Genomic DNA, 26,814 nt, shown 5'->3' with positions numbered 1-26,814 from the left:
GTACCTCTAACATCCAGCTCTTTCCGTGGGGCACTGCTCATCCTCTGTTACTCTGCTTGTTCAGGGCATTCTATCTTTGCCAGAGGTGTGCATCTCTTTCTCTGCCCGTGGTGTGTGGCTCAGTTTGTGTGCTTTGAGTGTAAATCTGTTTGTTCTCATTGAGCACGGATCCTTCTCTGCCTGCCTGATGAGCGCAGTTTCTTTTCTGTCCCTTGAGCACAGTTCAGTCTCTGACTATGGAGCATATTTTAACCTTTGCCTGTTGGGCACTGTTTCACCTTGTTGGTCAACCCCAGCTTTTTTCTGCGGGTTGGATACAGTAACTTTTCAGCAGTTGAGGCATACTGCAGTTTAGACTGCTAGACAAGGCTGTCTTGTCTCTTGTTAGCTACCATTCCTGTGGCACCTTTTCTAGCCGTAGCCTCTTTGTGGCTGGCAAGAAGCTTCTCCATTACTGGAGTTTGAATTAGTCTTCTCCTTTTGAGGCTACTTGGCACCTTGGGGGTCTTTTCTCCACAGTGTGGCTCTTGGCTCTCTTTCTTTTTGTCTCCTTTTGTTCTCTTGGCTCTGTTCTTTCATCCCTAAGTCCAGAGCAAGCTGGTTGAGGAGTATTCTTTCTACGGTTGTACCCTGGCATGCTGCTGTCCTTTTCATGGTTCTCCTGGAGAGACTAGTGCTCCAGTTAGTTGGTTCTCTCGACTCTGGAGTCTCTTCTTGTTCTGTGGAGTTTGATTCTCTCACTAGGCGCGGGTCTGGGTGGATCCTGGGCCTTGCTTCCTTTCTTCTATGAAGTGTGGTGCACTGTTTGGGGTTGCGTACTCCTAGTACTTGTTAGGACCGCTTCATCCGACCATACTGGACTCGACAGGAGTACGTAATTTTTCTTTTGCTCAGGACGTTTGTTTTAAGTCCTACGGCTTCAGTTCCTTTTCTAGTGCCTAACTCTGTTCCATTTTGGTAGCCTGGTGGTTCGGATATTTGAATCCTTTTCTGCTGATCAGTTTTTTGCTGTGTGTATAGCTTTGTTGATTTTTCAACCTTCTGCATTCTTCTTCCCCCCCCCCCCCCCCCCCCCTTTTGTGAAACTGCTTTGCTACATCCCATTAGTCTAGACTGGTCTGGTATAGATGGCAAGGAAGGAAAAGTTATGTTCTTACCTGATAATTTTCTTTCCTTTAATCATACCAGACAAGTCCAGATGCCCTCCCTGGCTAAAGTCTGTCAGTGTTGTTTGTTTTAGGTATCCCTGGCTGTTCCAGGACGCTTCAATACGCTGGGATGTCCTATAGCACTGCCTACTTCATCTTCTCTATTCAATCTCCTGCCACTTGTTGTTGTGCCAGCTCCATGTGACTCCTGTTACTTGGCATCACGGAGTTCTTTCCCCGGATTCAGGGGTAGATCTCTATGTGCTTGAGCAAGCTCAGTATGGACCATTCCTTCCTGCTTACTTTACTGTGAGGGGAGGTTGCAGTTGCCTTTGGCCAAGCAGGAACAGTGAGGTTCTGCATATTGACTCCAAGAGTTTGCCTATTAGGTATTAACTGTGTTTTCTTCTAGACTTCAGAGCACCATTGCTTGGCTATTTGAAATACTGAACATTCCAGGCTGCACGATACCCTTAAGGGGCGGTTTACTTGGAACTGTTTTCTCTGTCTCCTTCCGCTGGTAGATGGACATAACCCATGAGTCTGGACTGGTCTGGTATGATTAAAGGAAAGAAAATTATCATGTAAGCACATAATTTTTCCATATTATTTTACTTTACTTTCAACGCAGGTTTTTTTTTTTTTTTTTTTTTTTTTTTAAACATGTTGGCTCCTCGGCCCTGTACATCCAGCAGTGCTTGCAGCTGTTTTTCTCACAACCTGGCACTTAATCCTTTAAATACACTTCCAGTGCACTCGCAGGTTGTTTACTTCTCTTGCACAAGCATTGGTTTGTCCCAAGCATCAGCAATGGCAATTCTGCATTACATTTTGGCACTCGGTAGATAAATTATTTTGTTTCAAGATAAATTTTCAGTCTGCGTTTCTGTCACTACTATTTGTTCCATTTATACTAGAGTTTTGTATTGAACGGCACCGAGTTGTTCCCATGGCAGTTCACTTACTGCCATGCCAGTTTCTGAAATATATTTTTTTATAGAGTAACCGTACTTTGGCACTCATCAAATTATTTTGATTCAAGATCTGTTTTTCTGTCTCTCTACCATTTATTCCATTCATACTAGTTTTTTTTATATTGAATAGCAATGAGAGTTTCCCGCGACAGTTGACCTTATTGCTATGCCGGTTCTCGAAATATATAAATTTTAAAGTAATATTTTTTTTTATGGAGTAACCGTATTTTGTAGTGTAACCTTTTTGGACAGGTATTGTCAGGCAGCAGCCTTCAGTCGATATTCAGTGTTTACTACTTACATCTGCAAGTCAAATGTTTGTTCCTAAAATAAATATAGAATGACACGGTTTCAACTGATCACAAGTGTACCTTTTTACATTGCTGGTTTTTTATTATTATGCTGTCAATTTTTACATTGCTGGCATTTTTTTTACTGTAGGTTTCATGTATCTTGTTGTGTGTGATACATTTTTTGAGTGATTTTAGCAGCATTCAATGGCAAGGGCCATTTGAAAAGTATTACTGTATGTATAGTTTCCATCACTACACAGTTGCCATGTACTATAAGTCAAAGTTCCATCAGCATTGTGCACATACTGCCATTCTGTGCTGCGCAGGTTTTCTGTATTCACTTTTTAAATATTTTCTTTGTTTACCTTTTTGCTGTCATTTTACTTTTATTTTGATATCATTCTGTGAGTGACTTATCAGCAAGTCAGTGAGTAAACGCTTATTCCCAACATTTGGACTTTTAAGACAGTGAATTTTTTTTCTCTGCTGTTGGTTCATTTACTAATGTAATTTTTACTTACATACAAGTCTCTGTCCTGCATACCATGGAGCTCACCTTCATGTTCATTTTGGAAACATGCTTTATGGTTCAATATGAGTGTAAATGAAACCTAACAATCATGTGCCATTCTTTTGATGTGATAATGTCACTCTTTATATATCATTTAATATTTTTGGTTAATTTGGAATGCCTGTTTACATCTCTTTGGTGTGCATATACACATTTTATATATGTAATTATATATGTATATTTTATACATGTGACATTCTGTAATATATCAATGTTATTTATTGGTGTACAACACACATATATCCATGTATACATGTTTATATTTTATATTTATATTAACATTATGATGTTACCCTTTAGACTCCTGAAGCAGGCTACTACGCCAAAAGACTGTCCCATATGGGTCCTATCTGTTTGGTCTCAGCTGATACTTTAATAAACATTTGAACAAATGTTCTTGCATCTGTTTCCTCTTTTGGAAGACTGTGTGTACAACCCTATTTCTCCCCGTTCCCTTGTCTCAACACAATTTTACCATTGCAAAATTCTTAAATATATAGGAGCCAGCACTTAATGCCGAATGAGACCCATTTCACTATGAGTTGGATATTATAAATGATTTAAAAAAAATGTGAAGACTGTTATGTAGCCCGCACAGTTTGAGACCCCTGATGAAGCCATGATTGATGGTGAAATGGGTCCCATTGGGCATTACATGCTGACTCCTATATATTTAAGAATTTTGAAATGTTAAAAAATTGTGTTGAGAGCACATTGCATGTTTTGCATCACTCTGAAAAATGAATTTATATTGGAGGTTTGTTTAGAACAGTGATTGAGATTCGAACGGTTACAGACACAGTTCAACATTATTTGTCGCCTGTGTGGTCTCTTGTGCCTTTTTCCCTCCATGTTAAAAGGTATCTTGTTTGATCAGAGCTACTTTTATCTGTGAAGATTAGCTTTTTTGCTCTTATCACACCTCTTTTGATAAACATAGAGGATCCCTTTATAGAAAGAGTTTGGAATCCAATTACAGGAAAACTTAAATGATCTCATAATTGGAGTGTGTTTTGACGGCAGCTTCGGAAGTTGGGAAGTATGACCAATGCCGGGCAGACTTCTACATTCTGTGTCCGTAAATGGCACAGAAAGTAGGCTGGAGTGGACTTCAATGGCAACTCCAGCAGTAGGGAAGTAGGACCCCTGCCAGGCAGACTTCTACGCTCTGTGCCTCAAAACTGGCAGGAGGAGACAGATTAAGTGTATCACTGGCTACCTTTTTGAGCAGACTGGATGGACCTTGCAGGTCCTTATCTGCCGACATTTACTATGTTGCTATGTAATTACTCCGGAAGAATTCTGCAATGGATTGAGTACCAGCAGATAAAGGTAGAGGTATTGAACGTCACCAGTATAAGACATTCGTAGTGGAGAAAGATATAGATAGGAGTGATTTGGCTGATGTGCGGTAAGGCACAGGGTTTGAGGAGAGGCAGTGGGGAGCTTCAGAATGAATACACTTGTACTGTAGAGTTGTATGTGAAAGTGGATAGGGGGCCAGTGCATTGTCTTGAGGGTTTATAGGTGTAGCAACATAGGTGAGAGAAGTTAACATCTGCATTTTAAATAGATTTTAGTAAATGGTAGTAGTTGATTTTTCACTGGAAGACCTATGTGGAGCTGATTGCAGCAGTCTGAGCAGAGAATTTAGGTAAGGAGTGGATGATAATTTTGGTAGTGCATGCAGAAAGGAAGGTATGAATTTTTGATGCCAACCACTTATTCCAGCAGCCATAACCTCAGCCTCTTTTCGTCACTTGTCTCCAGTCTGGTGATGGAGAAAGGGTTTAGTCTGTGGTTGCTAGAGTAGAGGGCAGTGAGAGAGGCTGTGTCTGGCTGCAGGTGGCTGTGCCCTCCCCGAGCACCTGAAGCCACATCACCCACCCCCCTTGAAATCAAACTGACCTTTTGAAAATTTTAAAAGATCGTTCCAACAAGGCTGGAGACTCCTCCTCTGCAGATTACTCCACCTTGGTCACTTCTGTGGCTCTGTCACTGCAAAACTTCTCTGCCTGAGCCGCAACTACTACTATGAATCTTTGGGCTGTGTGTGCTGCCACTACTATTTCTCCTAAGGATGCTGATGTCCTTCTCAGGCAGCTAGAAGTCACAGGCAAGCCCCTAATTGGCTAGCACCAAGTATTGACACAATGTGGGAGGGCATTGGTGGAGTTGAAAATGGTAATGGAATTCAAACGTGTGGGATAAACAAAAGGAATCCTGTTTAGAAGGAATGAATCCACAGAATCTTAGTGGAGATTGCATGTCAACCCTGGTAATTGGGAAGCAAAATCAGTGCTGGGCAGACTTCTAAGGTCTACACCCAGATTGTGACTGAATAGATATGGATGGGCTTGAGTGTAAATTTTAAAGGGCTTCGATGTTAGCTTCAGAACTTTTAGTACAAGAAGAGTGCTGGGCAGACTTCTATGGTCTGTGCCCTGAGAATGGCAAGGACAGATCAAACTCTGGTATACATATAAAGTATCACATACCATTTCTAATGAGTTTATCATGTTGGGCAGACTGGATGGACCATAACAGGTCTTTATCTGGCATCATTTACTATGCCCCGACTCAGATGATTCTGATCAAGCCACCACTGAAAGCCGAGGCACACTGCCTGGCAAAGCCATATCCTGCAAGAGAGCACATCTAACTGAGGAGACCAGAGCACCAAGAGAACAGTCTGAAGAGGCCTCATATGCACCTTGGCATGGCCCTGGACACTGTACTGGGTGCTGGTGCCAGTCTCTCCAGATGGGGAGCTCATTGTCGGGATCAAGTGGCTCAGGGACTCTGGTCGGAGGAGGAGTCCCAATGATCGATCAGCCGTCTGGAGACTCGGGTGATATGTCTCACTCTGTTGTTATTTCAGCGGTTGGTCTGCCTCCGGGATGTTCGGGTACTCTCAGACAATGTTATGCAGTCACCTATGTCGGCAAGGGGGGTACCAAGAGCCCTCTATCGGCATAAGAAACAGCCGTGCTTATGGCCTGGACAGAGCAAAACTTAAGGTTGCTGTAGGTGGTTCATGTGGCGTGTGTGAGCAATCTGGAGGCGGATTATCTCAGTTGTCATTGCCTGGACCTGGATTTGGGGGAGTGGAGTCTGACCCCCTCCGTGTGTCAGCTCATCATTGATTGGTGGGATCCTCCGATTACGGACCTCGTGGCCATGGCTGAGAACGCCAAAGCCCCACAATTTTTCGATTAAAGGAAGGAGCCACTGTCAGAGGGCCTGGATTAGTTAGCTCAGTCTTGGTCTTGTCAAGGACTGCTGTTTTGTATTTCCTCCATGGCTGATTATTGGTCTTGTTTTGCAGCGCATTCAGGGTCATGGTGGTCGGATTGTTGTGGTGGTGCCCAACTAGCTGGCATCGCCCATGTTATATGGATCTGGTTCTGTTGCAAATGGGTGATCTGCTTTATCTTCCCTGTGGGGGACGGTCTGCTGAGGCAGGGTCCCATTCTAATGCCCGATGTGGTTCTGTTCTCGCTTACGGCTTGGCTCTTGAGCGGGCACATTTGATGAAGAAAGGTAGTGGTTAGGGTGGTGGACTCTGGTCCTGGGGAACTGAGGAACTGAGTTCGATTCCCACTTCAGGCTCAAGCAGCTCCTCGTGACTCTGGGCAAGTCACTTAACCCTCCATTGCCCCATGTAAGCCGCATTGAGCCTGCCATGAGTGGGAAAGCGCGGGGTACAAATGTAATAAAAATAAATTCTTCTGGGGTGGTTTATTCCCATTTGAGTTCTGGGGAACAGTCCACCTCTTTGGCTTGTGTTCGGGTCTGGTGTATTTTTGAGGCATGGTGCGAAGAAGGGATTTTCTTCAATGTGGCTTGGAGAAAAGATTGTCGTCGTTTACTCTTTGTGTGCAGCTGGCAGCACTCTTGTTTTCGAGATCCGCTTCAGGGATTCCCGGTTTTACCAGGGAGTCAAGTGATTGCGACCATCCTATTCGCCCAGTTGTCCTGCCTTAGGATTTTAATTTGGTGCTGTCAGCCTTAATTAAGGCACTCTTTGACCCTCTTCAGCAGGTCTCCCTTAAGGATATTTCTCTCAAGGTTGTGTTTTTGGTAGCTATCACACTGGTGCAGCATATTTCGGAGTTGCAGCCCTTGTCATGTCAGGAGCCGTTTCTGGTCTTCTCCAGGGAGAAGGTGACACTGCAGCTTTTGCCTAAGGTGGTTCCCCCTTTTCACGTTAATCGGTCTATTTCCTTATACTTCTGACGGGAGGCATCTTCTCCTTCCCTATATAGACTCGATGTCTGTAGGGTGCTGAAGTGTTGTATGCACCGAATGGTGAATTTTTGTAAGATGAATTGTCTTTGTCTTGTTGAGAGGTCCGTGGAAAGGGAGGAGGTAGAGTCTAAGGCCTTGATCGCTCACTGGATTAAGGTGGCTGTTTCGTCCGCATATTTGCTGTGTGGTAAAGCAGCGCCTGTGGTGTTGCAGGTGCATTCTACGAGAGCTCAGGCTTCCTCCTGGGCAGATCATTGTCTTATTCCTCCACAGGACATTCCGCTGGGCGGCAACATGGCCCTCTCTTCATTCCTTTGTCAGGCACTACGGGTTAGACGTGCAGTCCCGGCAGGATGCTTTATTTGGAACTTCTGTGTTGGTCTGGGGAATTTTCCATCCTTAGTGAGTACAGCTCTGGTACTTCCTGCTTGTCGAGAATGGTCTGGAGAGACTCAAGGAAAGGAAATTAGCAGTTAGGATCTAATTTCTCCGTGAAACCATTTCAAATAGAGAAATATTGTGCAGAGCAACACTTATCTAGACTGATGGGTTGAATGCAAAATCTTAAATATTCAAAATGTGAAGTATCAGGTCCCCAACATGGACCACGTTTTGAAAAACTGCCTCAGGAAGACCATCAAGACCAAAATATCTAGTTCAAACACTTTTCACAGAAAACTTCATTCTTGTCGAGGCTCACAAGTCCAGTTACTGTAGCTCTCAATAGGGTAGTAAGACGTTTTCTAAGCATATGGATAATTAAGCCCTGGAACAAGTTTCCTATGGATTCCTATGGAATCTGTCATTGGAGGATTTTTAAGGCTGGAATATGGCTAGGTACATTGGATGTTAATGGTTTCAGAACTGATATATAGGAAGTTTTTTTTTAGTTCTGTTTTCTTATTTACCACAGAGTCTGCATTACAATAGTACTTTATACCTTAGTTCAGTGATTCCCAAACCTGGTCCTGGAGGCACCCTAGCCAGTCAGGTTTTCAGGATACCCACAATAAATATTCATTAGAGAGATTTGCATGCACTGCCTCCACTGCTTGCAAATCTCTCATAGTAACTTAGTAGATGACAGCTGATAAAGACCTGTACTGTCCATCCTGTCTGCCTAACAAGATAAACTCATTTCATAAGGTATAATGTGGTACTTCATATGTATACCTAATCTTGATTTGTAGCCTTTTTCAGGGCATAGACTTTATAAGTCTGCCCAGCACTGTTCCTTGTTCCAAAATTTCTAAAGTTGCCATTAAAGCCCCTGAAAAGCTCCACTCTAGCCCATCCAAATCTATTCAGCCATGGTCAGGGCACAGACCATAGAAGTCTGCCCAGCACTGGCCTTATTCTCCAACTTCTGAAGCTGAATCTATCCAACCACGAACAGGGTACAGACTGTAGAAGTTTGCCCAATTACTGGTATTGCTACGTAATTTCTGCTAAGCTTCTTTGGATCACGCTTGCTCAATTTCAATAAAAAGAAGCATGTGCACAGGGGAGGGGGAAAGTAGGGGAGACTGTGGCTGCAACTATTGTTGCAAGAAAACTTCTATGGCAGGGCTTGGGGACCCTCGCCAGCCAAAGCAGCAGACCTTGGGGGGGCCCAGGTCCCCCCCCCCCCCCCCCCACCGCCCTCCATGGCTGTTTGTACTGGAGGTCTGTAGATAACACTTGTGTTGGATACATTTTCCATTTTCTCTTTCCAGGATGATCCATATAGCTTCTTTCTTTCCCCAGGCTCCCTGCATTTCAGCTACTCTGATATTATTTTTCACATACAGTTCCACTCCTCCATCTCTTCAGCCCTCCCTATCCTTCCCAAAAAGATTATATCCAGGTATGGTCGCATCCCATTCATAGGAATCATTGAACCATGTCTCTGTAATAGCAACAATATCCAGGTTTTCCTCAAAACATCAGGGCTTGCAAATCTTGAACCTTTTTACTTAAGACTACGAGCATTTGTGCTCATTCCTTTCCATGTGCTAAGTGAGTTTGGATGGTTTTCTAGATTTCTATGACCTTTTTCCTCTGCCATCATGTTTTTTTCTGGGAATTACTTTCTGAGCGTCCTTGTTTCCTTTTGTCACCCCCACCCTCACCCCCATAGTATGTTTCTAGACATTTAAACTAAATGTCTAGAAACATACTGTCTGAATTTGTCCTCAAGGATCCTTTTTCTACTTTCCTTTTGTTTTCTCTCTTGCCAGTCTCTCTCTTACTCTCCCCTTGCCATCTCCTCTGTGACACACACTCTCTCTCTCCCCATTTCTTTCACTTCTCTCTTTCTTTCTATCTCTCTCCCTCCCCCACACACACCTCGGCATCCAGTATTGCCCTTTTCTCTCTCTTCCCTCGCCTCTCTCACCTTGCTGCCTTCCAAGTCATCAGCTGCAGCTGCCCATGGCAGCGGCAGAACTACCTCTCTGTATGTGCCCCTGCCAGCTCTGCCAATCACAGAAAGTTATATCAGAGGAGGGCATGACTAGCAAAGCAGGCAGCATCACGTGCAAGGAAGCGGTCGTGTGCATCCTCATGCTGCCAACTTTGCCACCATAGGCAGCTACAGCCGACGACCCAGGAAGGCAGCAAGGTGAGCCGAGTTTGAAGAGAGAGAGGGGAGAGTCACGTTTCGAGCTGTACAGGGCATGTCTGTTGTCAGATTGCGGATGAGAGGAATAGGGAGCCGTTTCAGCAGACAAGCGGCATTTAAAGTGCCTAGTTTGCAAAAATGTTCTAAAACCCTGTCTGAATTTATGACAAAACTAAAATTAAAATTTTGATGTACCTCAAGGTTAAAATACATCCCTCTACTGCAAAACACTATGCACAAACCTGGGATGCAAATACATACTCAGAACCTAACATTTCAATACCATAACAGTAGTAACTGCCATGATTCAAAAAGCAACAGCTTTACCAGTGAAACGGCAGCATTGTAGATATTCTGAAAACCTGACTGGCTGGGGTGCCTCCAGGACCAGCTTACACCCTATGCTGTCTATTCAAATATTTGCATATTTTGTTGATATTGTAATGTAGCATAATATGCCGTACTTTGTATTGCTGTTTGGATATTTTTACTACTGTAATTGTCTATTGCTTATGATTGACTTATTCTTACTGTTCACCGCCTTGAGTGAATTCCTTCAAGAAGGCGGTAAATAAATCCTAATAAAAATAAATAAAAGTGGTTTCTTCATGGCAGGGAATGTTTTGATAGATTCAGTGCTATCATTGCATGGCTTACAATATCAGGTTTAGAGGATATTTTGAGGTTTCATTCTACATGGATTTTATTTACAATGGCAATTTATGTATTGGTTGTGGTCTTTTTTTTTTTTAATCTCTCTAGGTATGGTGATGGAAAAGTGGCCATGGACGGGTATAGAGACAATCTGGAAAAGTTCTTCAGCCGTTTAGATGAAGTTATTCTCCCAGAATGCCTACTTATCTGGAACACAGCTATGCCCCTTGCCCATAAACTCCGTGGAGGATTCCTCTCGCCTGAGGTAAATCAAGGTTACCCAGAGTTACCTGCATGGGATAATGTTGGATATGAATGTGTATGTATGTATCACACCTTTTTCAGTTGTAGCATATGGTGAGTTACATTCAGGTATACTAGGTATTTCTCTGTCCCTGGAGGGCTCACAATCTAATTTTGTACCTGAGGCAATGGAGGATTAAGTGACTTGCCCAAGATCACAAGGAGCAGCAGTGGGATTTGAACCGGCCACCTCTGGATGACAAGACTGATGCTCTAGCCACTTGGCAGAAAGAGATCCATTGTCCCACCCAGTATGCTCAGTTCTTGTTCACAGTGCCAGGGATATAGCCCAGCTGCCAGCCATAGATGGTGACAGCCTGCAGGATATCACAACTTATCCCAGACAGTTTTTGTTCCTTTCCTTCATTCCAATCCATCCTTCTCGATAAATTTGAATTAGGGATGGGCAGCCAGAAAATTTGTGTTTTTTTTTTTTTTTTTTTTTTTTTTAAATTTTAGAATGAATGTCGTAAGTAGTATGCATTGTGTTCATAGTGTGCACTGTTTGCACATAGTGCATGGGTGAGAGGTTCCGTAAGCCAAATTTAGGCTCTTAGGTAGAAGGCTCAGATCCAGAACCTCTAGGGTAGCATTTTTCAAACTATTACCTGTTCCATGCGTAGGGCCCAATACACAGGCAGAGCTCCGGAGTCTCAATGCATGGATGAGGCGATGGTGCAGGGAGGAGGGTTTTAGATTTGTAAGGAACTGGGCAACATTCTGGTGAAGGGAGAGCCTATTCTGGAATGAGGGGCTCCACCTTAACCAGGGTGGGACCAGGCTGCTGGAATAAGCATTTAAAAAGGAGAGAGAGCAGCTTTTAAACTAGAATCTGGGGGAAAACTGACATTCAGAAGCGCATGGTTCGGAACAAGGTATCTTTCAAAGATATCAGCAAAACATGGAAGATAGGGTATCCCAATAGCGAGGTCGCAATAGAGACCATAGTAGACCAGGTTTCTTCAAATAAAAAGCAGACAAAAGATTGCAAATTAACGCTGTCAACTGCTGAGCAAGATGTAAACAGGAACAAGAAACATAGTTTGAAATGTCTATATTCGAATGCCAGAAGCCTAAGAAATAAGATGGCAGAGTTAGAATATATTTCACTAAATGAAAAATTAGATATAATAGGTATCTCTGAGACCTGGTGGAAGGAGAATAACCAGTGGGACACTGTCAGACCAGGGTACAAATTATATCGTCGTGATAGGGTGGATCGAATTGGTGGTGGTGGTGGGTGGGTGTTGCATTGTATGTTAAGAAGGGCCTTGAATTAAATAGATTGAAAATTCTGCTGGAAACAAAACACATCTTGGAATCTCTGTGGATTGAAATTCCGTATGTAAAGGGGAAAGGGATAGTGATAGTGTACTACCGTCCACCTGGCCAGGATGAACAGACAGATGCAGAAATGTTATCGGAAATTAGGGATGCTAACAAACTGGGGAACACAATAATAATGGGTGATTTCAATTACCCAGATTATTGACTGAGTAAATATAACATCAGGGCATGCTAGGGAAGTAAAATTCCTTGACAAAATTGATGATTTTGTGGAGCAGCAGTTACAGGAGTCAACAAGAGGAGGAAATATTCTAGACCTAGTCCTTAGTGGAGCACATGATCTGGTGCAGAAGGTATTGGTGCTGGGGCCGCTTGATAACAATGATCATAATTTGATCGGATTTAATATTAGCTTTGAAGATTAAATGAATTCTTTGCTTCGGTGTTCACCGAGGAAGATTTGGGAGAGATATCTGTGCCAGAAAAGATATTCACATCTGACGAATCGGAGAAACTGAATGAAATCTCTATAAAACTGGAAGATGTAATGGGGCAATTTAACAAATTGAAGAGTAGCAAACCGCCTGGACTGGATGGTATTCATCCCAGAGTACTGGTGGAATTGAAAAATGAACTTGTGGAACTATTGTTATATGTAATTTATCTTTAAAATCAGGCATGGTACTGGAAGATTGGAGGGTGGCCAATATGCCAATTTTTTTTTTTAATTATTTATGATTTTTAAAGTTACAATCCAAGCAAACACGCTTGTACAGAAAGTAATTAAATACAGATCCATTTAAAGAAAATGTAATAGCATAACAGGGGGGTAAATACAAAACAAACGGATTCAATCCCCTATTTATATTTAAACCACTAAAGTTCACAAGTACCATTCAAGATCTACAAATTTGGAGGTTTAAAGCACAATTAACATCATAATTAAAGGAAAAACAGAGCAGAAAAAAAAGGGAAGCTGCAAGAAATATTCTTTTTCAGGACGCTAGAATCTCTTTCAATTCTCTTAGATAGTAGAAATTCAGTGAGGTGCTTAGGTTCGAAGAAAACATACTTAGTGGATTGTAGTCTAACTATGCATTTGCATGGGTAATGCAAAAAAAAAAAAGAAGCACCCAACTGTTGTACTCCAGGTCTACTTAAAAGAAATTGACATCTTCTTTTTTTGGGTCTCTTTTGTCACGTCCGGAAATATTCTTATTTTTAATCCGTAAAAGTCTTTGTTTCTATTTTTAAAGAAAAGTCGCATTATCCATCCTTTATCAGGTGCCAGCACCACCGTGGCTGTCACATCTAAAGGGGACTCTGAAGATTCATGCTCGCCTGGTGCTTTCACCGGCAAGTAATATACTTGTAGAAAAGGAGGAACTGCATCATCAGGAACTTGAAGTATATCTTTCATATATTTTAATAGCATTTCTTTAGAAGACATTGTTTTAGTTCTTGGAAAATTAATGAATCTTAAATTATTACTTCTCTGATTATTTTCTTACACTTCAATTTTCCTGCGCAGGTTCGTCAAATCTTTAACCGTTGTTACTTGAATATCTTGGACTTGTTTTTCTTTTTGATCAAAGTTCTGGATTTTCTCATCTAATAACTTTACGTCATTCTTCAATTTTATCGTATCTTCAGTTAAAGTTTGAACTTTTAACTCTAGTTGATTTATTTGGGGGCATAAAGCCTTCCCGAAAGAGGCAATCAAGGCCCACAATGATTCGAGAGTTACTTCAGATGGTGTTTCTAATGAAGCAAACATTTGCATAGGTAAACTAGTTTTTAAAGAAGTACTTCTCACTTCCCTTAGCCAAGAGTTGCCCCGTCAGTATAGTTGTTTGTTTCGCAGCGGCTCCAACTTCCACCATTGTGGGTCTCTCTGAGCTCACCCCAAGCTGTTCCCGTGCCTCTAGCCTAACCAACTTTTCCGTGGTAGACGCCATCAGAGGGGTGCTCGCACGCTGCGGGGGTGGCGTCCTCTGGTCTGGACTTAATGTTGTCTCCAGCACCAGCTCTGGTTCTAGGCCTCCAACTGCTCCAACCAACGCCAGCGTGCCACTCACAGACCCATTTCCTTGCTGGTTCTGAACGAATAGGTCCGGTCACCGGGACTGCTTGTCGGCCAGAAGACACCGTGCCGGCCGATTTGCCCCTTTGCTTAGGCATTGCGAAGGGCTAGGACTAACTCGCTGAGAGTGCTGCTTTCACACGTTCGCTCTAGGCGGCCATCTTGAATCTCCATAATGCCAATTTTTAGAAAGGGTTCTAGAGGTGATGGAAAATTATAGACATGTGAGCCTGACATCAGTGCCAGGCAAAATGGTAGACTATTATAAAGAACAAAATTACAGAACATATTCAAAAGCATGGATTAATGAGACAGTCAACATGGATTTAGTGAAGGGAAACCTCACCAGTGTATTACATTTCTTTGAAGGGGTGAACAAACATGTGGATAAAGGTGAGCCGGTCAATATTGTGTATCTGAATTTTCAAAAGGCATATGACAAAGTATCTCATGAGACTCCAGAGGAAATTGGAGACTCATGGGATAGGAGGTAGTGTACTATTATAGATCATAGGAGCCAACTTTTCAAAATGATTGGGGGGTGCTGAAAATTTTTTTTCAACAGGTGGTGCATTCCCCCCTCAATTCATATCCAGCAATACCAGACCAGTCCAGACTAATGGGTTATGTCCATCTACCAGCGGAAGGAGACAGAGAAAATAGTTCCAAGTTAACCGCCCCTTAAGGGTATCGTGCAGCCTGGAATGTTCAGTATTTTCTCTGTCTCCTAGGGATGGTGGACGGATCGTGCAGCTGCTCTGGATTGCTGGCTGGTAGCTCCTGTCCTAGATTCTTCTGGTGACAGTGGAGCCCAGGGGTATGCTGGTAGCCGTGTTGGGGCTAGTTTTAGATGATACTCAGTGGTCCTGAGTTCATCTGCCAGCTAGGGTGATATCCAGTGACCCTGGTTCCCTCCCCTCCCCTGGCTGTCTTTCTAGCAGGGTGATGGTTGATTGTGGCATGGAGTAACTTGTCTCCCCTGTTGGGTTCTTCTCTTCTGTGGTGGTAGGTATATCTGAATTTCTGCCTCTGAGGTAATCCTTTATATTCCTGTCACTAGTGAAGAAGGTTGTTTATAAAAAAAAACAAAACTGGAATCTGTTTTTCCCTCCTTTTCTCCGTCTGAGGTAAACCTTTTTTAATTGCTGTCACTAGTGAGGAAGGTTGTTAAAAAAAAAAAAAAAGAGAGAGAGAGAAACTTTGTTTTTTCTTCTTTCTCTTGCTTGTTACCTGATTTATTTTTCCCACCTTTGGCAATGTATTCTAGGGGGCCGCTTGCGAAGTTTCTTTGAATTTTGGTGGCCGGCGTCTGATTCTGATCTTGGACCCTTCTGAGCTGGTACCAGTTGCTTTGATTTTTTTTTTTTTTTTTTTGTGGGGCATGGCTCGTGCCTGGATCACGACACTAAGTTGTTTTTTTCCTCTTCACAGTCCTAGACGGTGGCTGGTTCAGAGGGCGACCCCGTTGCTGGAACTTGTACCTTTGCGATTCGGAGGTCTTAGTCTGCCATTTCCAAAGTGGGAGAAGTCTCTCGCTGGCTCTGTTTGGCTGCAGGCTCGGTCTTTTTAGTCCAGGGCTATTTTTTCATTCCTGTCAGCCTTATGCGGCTGTTGGCAAGTTCTTTTTCAGTCCATCTGGTCTCTGCTGCTTCTGGCATCTTGCTTGAGACGCCCCTCCTATTTGATTCTTGTTTTGGCAGCAGTTTTTTCCTCCCTTCCTTAGGGAGGTTCTGGTTCTCTCGGCCCCGTGGATCCCTCCTGTCTGCTCTGGTTTGTCTGCAGGGTACTTTCCTTCTGGTAGGGGTCCGAGTTGCCCTCGGTGTGCAACTGCTAGCTCAAATCCCTCTTCTGAGTACCCTCGGGAGTGCCATTTTTGCCAGTCTTTTGCTTGGACTTAGTTCAGTGTCTCTTTACGGGAATGTGCCTTTTTAGGACTAGTTTGCCACAGCTCTTCCTTGCTTTCGGGCGGGAGTTTTAGCCCTGCACAGGCGGATTTGCCTTTTCTAGTTTGACGCCTCTCTCCTGGCACATTTGGCACTCCTTCCTTTTTCTGTAAGGGACGCAGTCCTTTCCTGCTTAGCAGATCTATTGCTGTGCATCTGGATTATCACCTCTTAGCTCTGCACTTTTCTCTACTTTTCTGCAGGGAAGTAGATCTGTTCTAGGTCTGGAGTTTCTCTCCCTTAGCTGGTTGTTCCTGAGTTTGGTGTTAGTGGCCAGCTTCCTCTTTGTTCCTGGCCTGGCAAGAGTTGTTTCTTCTTCACTGCCTTTTGCTCCCTATGGTCTGAGGATTTTAGCTCTGTGATGCTTACCTCTCTCTTGGCGGGAGTTCTTTCTCTACGTTGATTGCTACTCCATATCGGTTGCCTAGGAGGGCGGTCATTGTGGCTCAGAGACCACTTGAGGGCTGAGAGTTTCTCTTGGGGCATGGGGCTTTCTCTTCTTGTAGTTTTAGTCCTTCTGGGCCAGGGGAGTGCAGTGCCAGGTCTGCATTTCCACAAGTTGTGCTCCTTTCCTGTTGACCTCCTGGCAGCACCTTCTTCTCTGGCTGTTCCCCAGGGACTCCATCTATGCATTTTGCTTGTTGAGCGCGGCTCCATGGCTGACTGTTGAGCGCGGCTCCATCGCATTCTGGGCACAGTTCCAGGTTGCCGTTAGCTTTATCGCTTTATGTTGAGGCATGGCTTGTTGAGTGAAGTTCCTTCACTGCTTATTCTGCAACCTTTCATCTCTGCATGTTCAACGCAGCTCCATTGTCACATGTTGAGTGTAGTTCTTTCTCTGCAGGTCTCAGCGTGGGGCACAGTCCTGTGTCTGCATGTAGAACGCAGCTCCTTGTCTGTGTGTGGCATGCAGCTCTCTTTGCGTATGGAACGCAGCTCCCTGTCTGCGGGCAGAGCGCAGCTCCACCACCTGTTGAGTGTAGCTCCATCTCTGTATGTTTAGCACAACTCTTCTCTGCAAATTGGGTGAAGTGGAGCACAGCTCTGTGACTGCTGGTGCTACACAGCTTCATATCTGCGTAGGAAGCATAGCTCCTTGTTGGCGTCTGGAGCGCATCTCCTTGCTGGCGTCTGGAGCGCAGTTCCTTGCCGGTGTCAAGAGCGCAGCTCCTTGTTTGCTTGTGGAAGCAGCTCCTTGTCTGCGTTATATACGGAGTTCCATCGCTACCGCAGCTTCAGTTCTGCAGGTACCTCGAACATCCAGCTCTTTTAGTGGGGCACTGCTCATCCCCTGTCTGTTACTCTGCTTGTTCAGGGCATTTTTCTCTTTGCCAGAGGTCTTGTTTTTTTTTTTTTGTTACATTTGTACCCTGCACTTTTTCCCACTCATGGCAGGCTGAATGCGGCAGGCAATGGAGGGTTAAGTGACTTGCCCAGAGTCACAAGGAGCTGCTTGTGCCAGGAATCAAACTCAGTTCCTCAGTTCCCCAGGACCAAAGTCCACCACCCTAACCACTAGGCCACTCCTCACCTCTTTCTCTGCCCATGGTGTATGGCTCAGTTTGTGTGCATTGAGTGCAAATCTGTACTCGTTGAGCAAGGATCCTACTCTGCCTGATGACCGCAGCTTCTTTTTTTGTCCCTTGAGCACAGTTCAGTCTCTGACTGTGGAGCATATTTTCACCTTTGCCTGTTGGTCACTGTTTCACCTTGTTGGTCAACCCCAGCTTTTTTCTACAGGGTTGGATACAGTAACTTTTCAGCAGCTGTGGCATACCGCAGTTTAGACTGCTAGTCAAGTCTGTCTTGTCTCCTGTTAGCTAACATTCCTGTGGCACCTTTTTTAGCCGTAGCCTCTTTGTGGCTGGCAAGAAGCTTCTCCATTGCTGGAGTTTGAATTAGTCTCTGCTCCTTTTGTGGCCTCTTGGCACCTTGGGGGTCTTTTCTCCACAGTGTGGCTCTAGACTCTCTTTTTTTGTCTCCTTTTGTTCTCTTGGTTCTGTTCTTTCATCCCTAAGTCCAGAGCGAGCTGGTTGAGGAGTATTCTTTCTATGGTTGTACCCTGGTATGCTGCTGCCCTTTTTCTTCATGCTTCTGGAGAGACTAGCGCTCCAGTTAATTGGTTCTCTCGACTCTGTACATAAGTAATGCCATACTGGGAAAAGACCAAGGGTCCATCGAGCCCAGCATCCTGTCCACGACAGTGGCCAATCCAGGCCAAGGGCACCTGGCAAGCTTCCCAAACGTACAAACATTCTATACATGTTGTTCCTGGAATTTTGGATTTTTCCAAGTCCGTTTAGTAGCGGTTTATGGACTTGTCCTTTAGGAATCCGTCCAACCCCTTTTTAAACTCTGCTAAGCTAACCGCCTTCACCACTTTCTCCGGCAACGAATTCCAGAGTTTAATTACACGTTGGGTGAAGAAAATTTTTCTCCGATTTGTTTTAAATTTACTACACTGTAGTTTCATCGCATGCCCCCTAGTCCTAGTATTTTTGGAAAGCGTGAACAGACGCTTCACATCCACCTGTTCCACTCCACTCATTATTTTATATACCTCTATCATGTCTCCCCTCAGCCGTCTCTTCTCCAAGCTGTATAGCCCCTCCCCTCAGCCGTCTCTTCTCCAAGCTGTATAGCCCTAGCCTCCTTAGCCTTTCTTCATAGGGAAGTCGTCCCATCCCCGCTATCATTTTAGTCTCCCTTCGCTGCACCTTTTCCAGTTCTACTATATCTTTCTTGAGATGCGGCGACCAGAATTGAACACAATACTCAAGGTGCGGTCGCACCATGGAGCGATACAACGGCATTATAACATCCTCACACCTGTTTTCCATACCTTTCCTAATAATACCCAACATTCTATTCGCTTTCTAAGCCGCAGAAGGTTTCAGTGTGTTATCGACGACGACACCCAGATCCCTTTCTTGGTCCCTGGAGTCTCTTCTTGTTCTGTGGAGTTTGATTTTCTCACTAGGCGCGGTCTGGGTGGTTCCTGGGCCTGCCTTCCTTCTGTGAAGTGTGGCATACTGTTTGGGGTTGCGTACTCCTAGTACTTGTTAGGGTCACTTCATCTGACCATCTTGCACTCAAGGCAGACTGGCAGGTTTGGGAGTTAGTCTTTGTCTTGCCAGGGTTCGGAGAAGTGGATCCTGGTCTAGGAGAGACGGCTCTTCTCCTTGTTGCTCGGATACGACTGTTGCCTTCCTTCCAAGGGGGGGTCCTTTAGCATGAGTATCTTTTGCTGCTTCTTTTACTTCTCTCGGGACAGGGGACATTTGTTTTACCATCCTACAGCTTCAGTTCCTTTTCTAGTGTCTAACTCTGTTCCATTTTGGTAGTCTGGTGGTTCGGATATTGGAATCCTTTTTTGCTGTGTGTGTAGCTTTGTTGATTTTTCAACCTTTTGCATTCTTCTTTTCTCCACCCCCCCCCCCCCCCCCCACTTTGGGAAACTGCTTTGCTACATCCCATTAGTCTGGACTGGTCTGGTATAGATGACAAGGAAGGAAAAGTTATGTTCTTACCTGATAATTTTCTTTCCTTTAATCATACCAGACCAGTCCAGATGCCCTCCCTGGCTATAGTCTGTCAGAATGTTGTTTCCTTTAGGTATCCCTGGCTGTTCCATGACGCTTCAATACAGTAGGATGTCCTACAGCACTGCCTACTTCATTTTTTCTATTCAGTCTCTTGCCACTTGTGCCAGCTCTGTATGACTCCTGTTACTTGGCATCACGGAGTTCTTTCCCAGGATTCAGGGGTAGATCTCTATGTGCTTGAGCAAGCTCAGTATGGACCATTTCCTCCTGCTTACTTTACTGTGAGAGGAGGTTGCAGTTGCCTTTGGCCAAGCAGGAACAGTGAGGTTCTACATATTGACTCCAATAGTTTGCCTATTTGATATTAACTGTGTTTTCTTCTAGACTTCAGAGCACCATTGCTTGGCTATTTGAAATGCTGAACATTCCGGGCTGCCTTAAGGGGCGGTTTACTTGGAACTATTTTCTCTGTCTCCTTCCGCTGGTAGATGGACATAACCCATTAGTCTGGACTGGTCTGATATGATTAAATGAAAGAAAATTATCAGGTAAGAACATAATTTTTCCTTCTACTCTCTCCCCCTGCCCTCCCCTCTCATCCATGTCCAGCGAATTCTCCTCTCTCCCCTGCCCTCCCCTCCTTCCATCCAACAAGTCTCATCTCTCCCCTGCCCTCTCTTCCATGTCCCGCGATTTCTCCTCTCTCCCCTCTGAGTGCCAGTCCCAACCCCAGCCCGACCTCTTCTCCCACACTACAGTCCTCCGTCCTCGCCTTCCTGCCGCCCAGAATTTAAAAGTCATCTTAACTTTGGTCCCGGGCCAGCAGCAGTGAAAGGCGAGCAGGTTCAGTGCTTCAGCCTTCCTTCCTTTCTCTCTCAGCTCTGGTCCCGCCCTCATTTCCTTTTCCGCGAGGGCAGAACCAGAGCTGAGAGAGAAGGGAAGGCTGAAGCGCCAAGCCGGCTCACCTTTCACTGCTGCCGGCCCAGGACCCGAGGTAAGATGACTCTTAAATTCTTTGCGGCAGGAAGGCGAGGATGGAGGACTGTTGAGGGAGAAGAAGAGGTTGGGGCTGGCTAGGGTTGGAACTGGAGTTTCCGGCGCCGGTGGGTTAAAATATTGGGGGTGCTTGAGCACCCACGGAGTCGGCACCTATATTGCAGATTAAAAACTGGTTAAAAGAAAACAGAGAGTAGGGTTGAATGGTCAGTATTCTCAATGGAGAAGGATAGATAGTGGGGTTCCCAAGGGGTCTGTGCTGGGATTGTTGCTTTTTAACATATTAATGATCTAAAGATGAGAGTAACTAGTGAGGTAATTAAATTTGCTGATGACACAAAGTTATTCAGAGTTGTTAAATCGTAAGAGGATTGTGAAAAATTACCTTACGAGATTGGGGAAACTGGGTATCCAAATGGCAGATGATGTTTAATGTGAGCAAGTGCAAAGTGATATATGTGGGAAAGAGGAACCCAAACTATTGCTATGTAATGCAAGGTTCCACATTGAGTCACTGATCAGGAAAAGGATTTAGATGTCATTGTTGATACATTGAAACCCTCTACTTAGTGTATGGCGGCTAAGAAAGCAAATAGAATGTAAAGTATTATTAGGAAAGGAATGAAAAACAAAAATGAGGATGTTATAATGTCTTTGTATCGCTCCAAGGTGCGAATGCACCTCAAAAAAGATATAGTGGAATTAGAAAAGGTACAGAGAAGGGCGACAAAAATGATAAAGGGGATGGGACGAATTCCTTGTGAGGAAAGGCTAAAGCAGCTAGAGCTCTTCAGCTTGGAGAAGAGACAGCTGAGGGGAGATATGATAGAGGTCTACAAAATAATGAGTGGAGTGGAACGGGTAGATGTGAATCACTTGTTTACTCTTTACAAAAATACTTGGACTAGGGGGCATGCAATGAAGCTACAAAGTAGTAAGTTTAAAACAAATTGGAAAAAGTTTTTCTTCACACAACGTGTAATTAAACTCTGGAATTCGTTGCCAGAGAATGTACTAAAAGCAATTAGATTAGCGGGGTTTAAAAAAAAGGTTTGGATAGCTTCCTAAAAGAAAAGTCCATAAGGCATTATTAAAATGGACTTGGGAAAATCCACTGCTTATTTCTGGGATAAGCAGCATAAGACATACTGTACTGTTTTGGGATCTTGCCAGGTACTTGTGACCTGGATTAGCCTCTGTTGGAAACAGGATGCTAGGCTTGATGGACCTTCAGTCTATTCCAGTTTAGCAATACTTACGTACTTATATACTTATGAAATAAGGAAAATTACTGCAGAGAGACCACAAAAACTGTGTTCATCAGCTGTGCCTACATAGAATTCTTTTTAAACTAAATTTCAATCATTTGTACAAGAAAAAATAAAGCATTCAGCTCAAGACGTACATAGCAAAAAAGAAAAAAAATGAAGAAAATAACAAATTATACTTGAGACCTTCAAGCCGTCGTCATAAGGAAAAAAAACAAAAAACAAAGTAAGAAAACTATTCTCACTGCTGCAGGGAAAAAAATGTACACTTATCAAGCCTTTATACTAATATACATCAAAGTCACTAGCCGTTAACGGATGTTGCTGCTTTTTCAACCAAGAATTTTTCTGGCTTTTAAAGATAGTCTGCAGATAGGTTTCCCAAATCGAGAGAACGTTTTCCTTTTAGGTGTTAGGTGTCCCTCTCCCACAATACTAACTGATGGACCTGGGCTTTCTAGTGCCAAACTAGGGGTTCAGTGCCCATCCATGAACTTTAAATGGAAAGTAATATATATTTGAAAGGGACATTTGTTCAGCCTTGGGTAATGATAAAACTTTCTTCAAATATTTTCTAAACCAAAAAAAAAAAAAGAAGGTAATTAAATTAGAAGAAACTTAAGGATATAAAGATTTTTGGACTTTATTGTATTTTCCATATCTTCACATTTGTGAAATAGAGACTTTTATACCACTAAGATTGGTGACCTGTACAGTAGACATCTGTGTTTCCATATGTTTCTGTTTAGTCCCCAGCTCTTCCAATCTTGTATCTATCTCCTTTAAATTTATTTAAAGATTGTTTTCTAAAAGCAAACACAGTTGAGTCATTGAACCACTAAACATATTCTCCACTCTGGCAATAGATTCCTAAACATCCGTTAAATAAACTTCTCTGACTAGACTTTTACTTCCCTGTGCACTTTAGGAGAGATGAGACTGCTTCAGGTATAGGCATCCGTACAAAGATAAAAGCAGAGGATACTACTGGTTGTATGAGGCAAACATAGATTACTTCACTATTGGTAGAGGAGAAGTAATTAGGAAATGTGACCTAAGTATGAATGATATGAAAAGGTAGCACTCTTTTATTTAGATAGGGAATGTATAGTTGCCTTCCAAATTACCTAATCTTAATTCACAGCCTAAATGTACCAATACCAAAATGACACAAGGCTCAGATATTATAAAAATAGAAGGTAATTTATTATTGGGTACAGGTAAGATAGTGTAAGTCAGAGATAATGCACAGATGCTAAAATACCTATGCTGATGGTAGAGCAATGAGTAATTATGTACCTATCAAAACAAGGTGAAGAGAACGCACACTTAGTACCCTAGGTCTTGAGGTGAGGACCGCTAACTTTCCTAGCACTATGATAAGACACTTTACAACCTGACCAGTGAGGAAGGGTTTGTTCTCTCTCTCTGTCTCTCTCGGACACTGGAGCTGAAGAGACAACAAATGCCTGCAGGGCTGTCTCTCAGGATGTTGATGACAGGAGGTGCAGGCAGGGCTGTGTTTAACAAGCTTAGGATGTCTCCATGGCCCAGCAGCTTGGATCTGGTGATTCTGTTCTCCTATCAGCAACCCTTTCAGTAGCACAGCAAGTTTGTTGATCCCCCGATGTTATGACTTGGGGAACCAAAACACTGTGCTACTTGCATCATACTGCAGGGTCGTTTTGACCATGAAATCATTATTCCAGTAAACAATTGCAGTTCTTGTCCACCTGAAACCTTGGCAATGTCTGGCACTGTCCTTGTCTGAATTCGTCTGAGGCCTAAAAGGCAACAGGCCTTTCATGAAAATTGAAGTTAGCCAGAGCCTGTATTTTAATGTCAGGTTGGTAATTCTGAACACTGCCATGTAGGGGTTTTAGCCCCACAGGTACCTAATCAGTTGTTGCACAGTGCTTCCTGGATCTGGTCTGCCATTATCTTAGCTCACCCCACCAGGATGGGGTGAGAAGGTCGTTTGAAGAGAGAGGCTTGAGCGACCCTCCCCCCCACCCCCTGAGCTTAACATTGGGCCCAACTAAAATCATGTTTCCAAGGTGGACTCCACAAACCCCAATGGTATTGATTGTACATGTTTGTCCTTCGGTCCCAGGACAGTGTTCCCATGTTTTAACTTTGGACCAAGTTCTTTCCCATAGTAAATAAAAAGAAAAGTAACTTACAGTTCCAACTGAGGTATTAAGTCCCAAGAGATGATTGCAGGAGGGCCACAGATAAAGCTCCTTAGTTCAAGTGTAGTACTGGTAAATTTCTCACATGGCCCCAGCAGGACTCCCAGAAAGCTCTGATTCAACTGCAACATAATTTCAACCTAACTGCATCAAGAATCCAGCATAACTCTGTCGTGACTATGGTGTTTTCTGGGATAGCTCCATTGTAACTCTGGTATAATTCTGGAGTGGTGCCTTCAGCTGTATGCCACATGGAGGAGTGCTGTTAAATATTTCCAGGCACTTGAACAGATGACATCAGCTGAGAAGAGCCCCACTACGGGCAGCTATCAGTTTCATGCCTTTTCTTCCAGTGACCGGGAGTTCCTCAATCACCAAGCTCCTCCTGCAAAGAATTCTTGATTTTCATACATCATGACCATATTACCAGTGGGGAGATTCTGAGATGATCCAAGGTGATTTTGCTGAGCAGAGGGGTCCTGCTGGATGGACATATTGTACGGCTGTGTAATTGATATCAGTGTGTACTGGACACCCACTGGTGGGAAAGGGAAAAAGACCAAAAAGGACTTGTCTTAGCATGTCCAAAGAAGATCTCCATTACCTTAGTGCCAGTTGGAAAGAGATGGAAACTGTTGAGCCGATTGAACACACTGGAGAATTGCTGCCCAGGTGCACAGATGAACCTAAGTCTGAGTAAGTATACACTGAAGTCAGGTACATGTTCCCCACTGGCTACTTCTTAAATTAAATCTATGTATTAGGTTTTATTTGCTGCCTTTCTAAATAAATTCAACCAAGTGTACAGACAATTATAATTTGGACATATGTGATATACAGTTAAAACAGTATGTTCATGTAACAGTACATATTACTGCATAGTAAACCATCTAAAATTAGAGGTATGCTACTTAAAAATTCAGCATCAGTCCAATGCACATTAAAATGTCTTGGTAGATAGCAAAGGGGACAAACAGGGGTGCAACATATAGATGCATAAAGGGGACAGGAGTTGAGATGATGTGATTTACTCATTTTCCTCAGAGTGTTTCTCCAAACATAGGCATGTTCAGTGTGAGCCATAGTGTGTGTGACTGGATTGCTGTTTGTAGCATCCTCTTGTAACTATAAGATGTATTGGGTTTTTTTTTTTAAATGATTTTGGTGGCATCACATTTTCTCTGCTTTCATTTTGCAGGTGACTTACATGGTGTGAAGGATGTTCTTTCTTTTGGTGAAGAATCAACACTAGAGAGGGGGAAGGGGGTACTCTAAGGAAGAAGGAGGCACCAGAGTAATCGCACATCTAATTTTATTGAAGAAAGATCTTCGCTCCTTCTTCCTTAGACCTACCCCCGCTATCGTTGATTCTTTACATTGTTGAAGAAGTGTTTCTTTTATTCTGTCTTTTGGTGATAACAGCTTTGAATTTTCTTGCTCACTGGTCAGTCATGTCCCTGCCATCTCCCACTCCCCCTGCCCATATCAAAAAGCACCCTTCAGAATTTTTTCTCTTTGTGTATCTGTCTTAATGTAGTGATTTTCAAATGTTTTTACATCTGATGGTTGTGATTTCTAATATGTTCTGCTGAAGTGTCTTATTACACAGGTAGCATCAGACTTCTGAACTAGAGAATGACACAGGGATAAAGTTTGTCCCCATCCCCCGCAGGCTTTGTCTCCGTCTCCGCCCTGTCCTCATCTGCAGAAGCCTCAAACACTTATGATTTTATATTTAAATCTTTTTTATTAAAGAATAAAAAGGAACAATATGCTGTGTGCAACTATTGTGTATAAACTACAAATAGAAAACAATAATAACTGTGAGCAGCTATAATAACCCTCCTCACCACCACCCTCTACTCTTCCAACACCAATAGCTGATTTCTACTACTACAAGGAACCCTAATCCACCCTGTTAAAATGTCCAGGGGTATAAAATACAACCTGTTCTGTATGTCCTAGAGGGGAGAAATATGCCCTATATAACACTGTTATGATTTTTTAATCTGTGGGTGAATAAGAGCTCTCCTGTCTTCCACAGTCCTTCCTGCAATAGAAGATGTCTTCTTAGAAGATGTGCAGGATCCCCCATGCAAATTTTGCTAGTTGTGGCCAGCATGTTTGCTTGTTTTCCCAAAAAATCTAAATATTGTTGTCTGCATCACTCAAACATAAATAACAGTCCAGTTCATTAACAGGCTTCAAAGTAGAAAACGACACAGGGACAAAGTTTGTCCCCGTCTCCGTGGGCTCTGTCTTAGGCCCCGCAAGCTTTGTCCCTGTCCCCATCCCTGCGGGTCCCCGTGTCATTCTCTATTCTGAACATATGAGGAATGTGTGTAGTATATATCTCTATATAATAATATAAACACACAATCACACAGTCATTTTATTCATACCCATTTAAATAACATTTTAGTTTTCCAGGCATGTCTTTAAACTGTAAAGAAGCTATGGAAGTACAGGTTTTGTGTGCGCTTATATAAAGTGCTGGTTGTTTGGCGCTTGTTTGAGTGGAGGTTTTATGTGACGCCTTCTGGTTTCATAGAAAAGAAACACTGCTCATAATCTGTCATATACTTTAGTATTTGAAGCTGTCTTATTTATTTATTTTTTTAAATTTTTAACAAGAATCTTTATTGAAGGAATCCACGTATTACAACTGAAGCTTTTCAGGCAAAAATCATACAGGTTCCCCTCC

The 26,814-nt window shown here is 43.3% G+C and overlaps 1 protein-coding gene across 8 annotated transcripts in view; it reads left to right on the top strand.

Annotated features, from left to right (window-relative positions):
• LOC115461245 (PC-esterase domain-containing protein 1A-like) overlaps positions 1-26,814 on the top strand; it is a 183,321-nt gene that overhangs the window by 116,260 nt on the left and 40,247 nt on the right. For all 8 annotated transcript variants that reach the window (XM_030190945.1, XM_030190941.1, XM_030190947.1 and 5 more), the window contains one exon: positions 10,602-10,758. In XM_030190945.1, the coding sequence (XP_030046805.1) occupies positions 10,602-10,758 (157 nt within the window). The remainder of the gene's footprint in view (positions 1-10,601; positions 10,759-26,814) is intronic.

Source organism: Microcaecilia unicolor, chromosome 2 (assembly GCF_901765095.1).
Source record: "Microcaecilia unicolor chromosome 2, aMicUni1.1, whole genome shotgun sequence".
Taxonomy (NCBI): Eukaryota; Metazoa; Chordata; class Amphibia; order Gymnophiona; family Siphonopidae; genus Microcaecilia; species Microcaecilia unicolor.
Note: the sequence above shows the minus strand (reverse complement) of the source record. Positions and strands in the feature narration are given on the sequence as shown.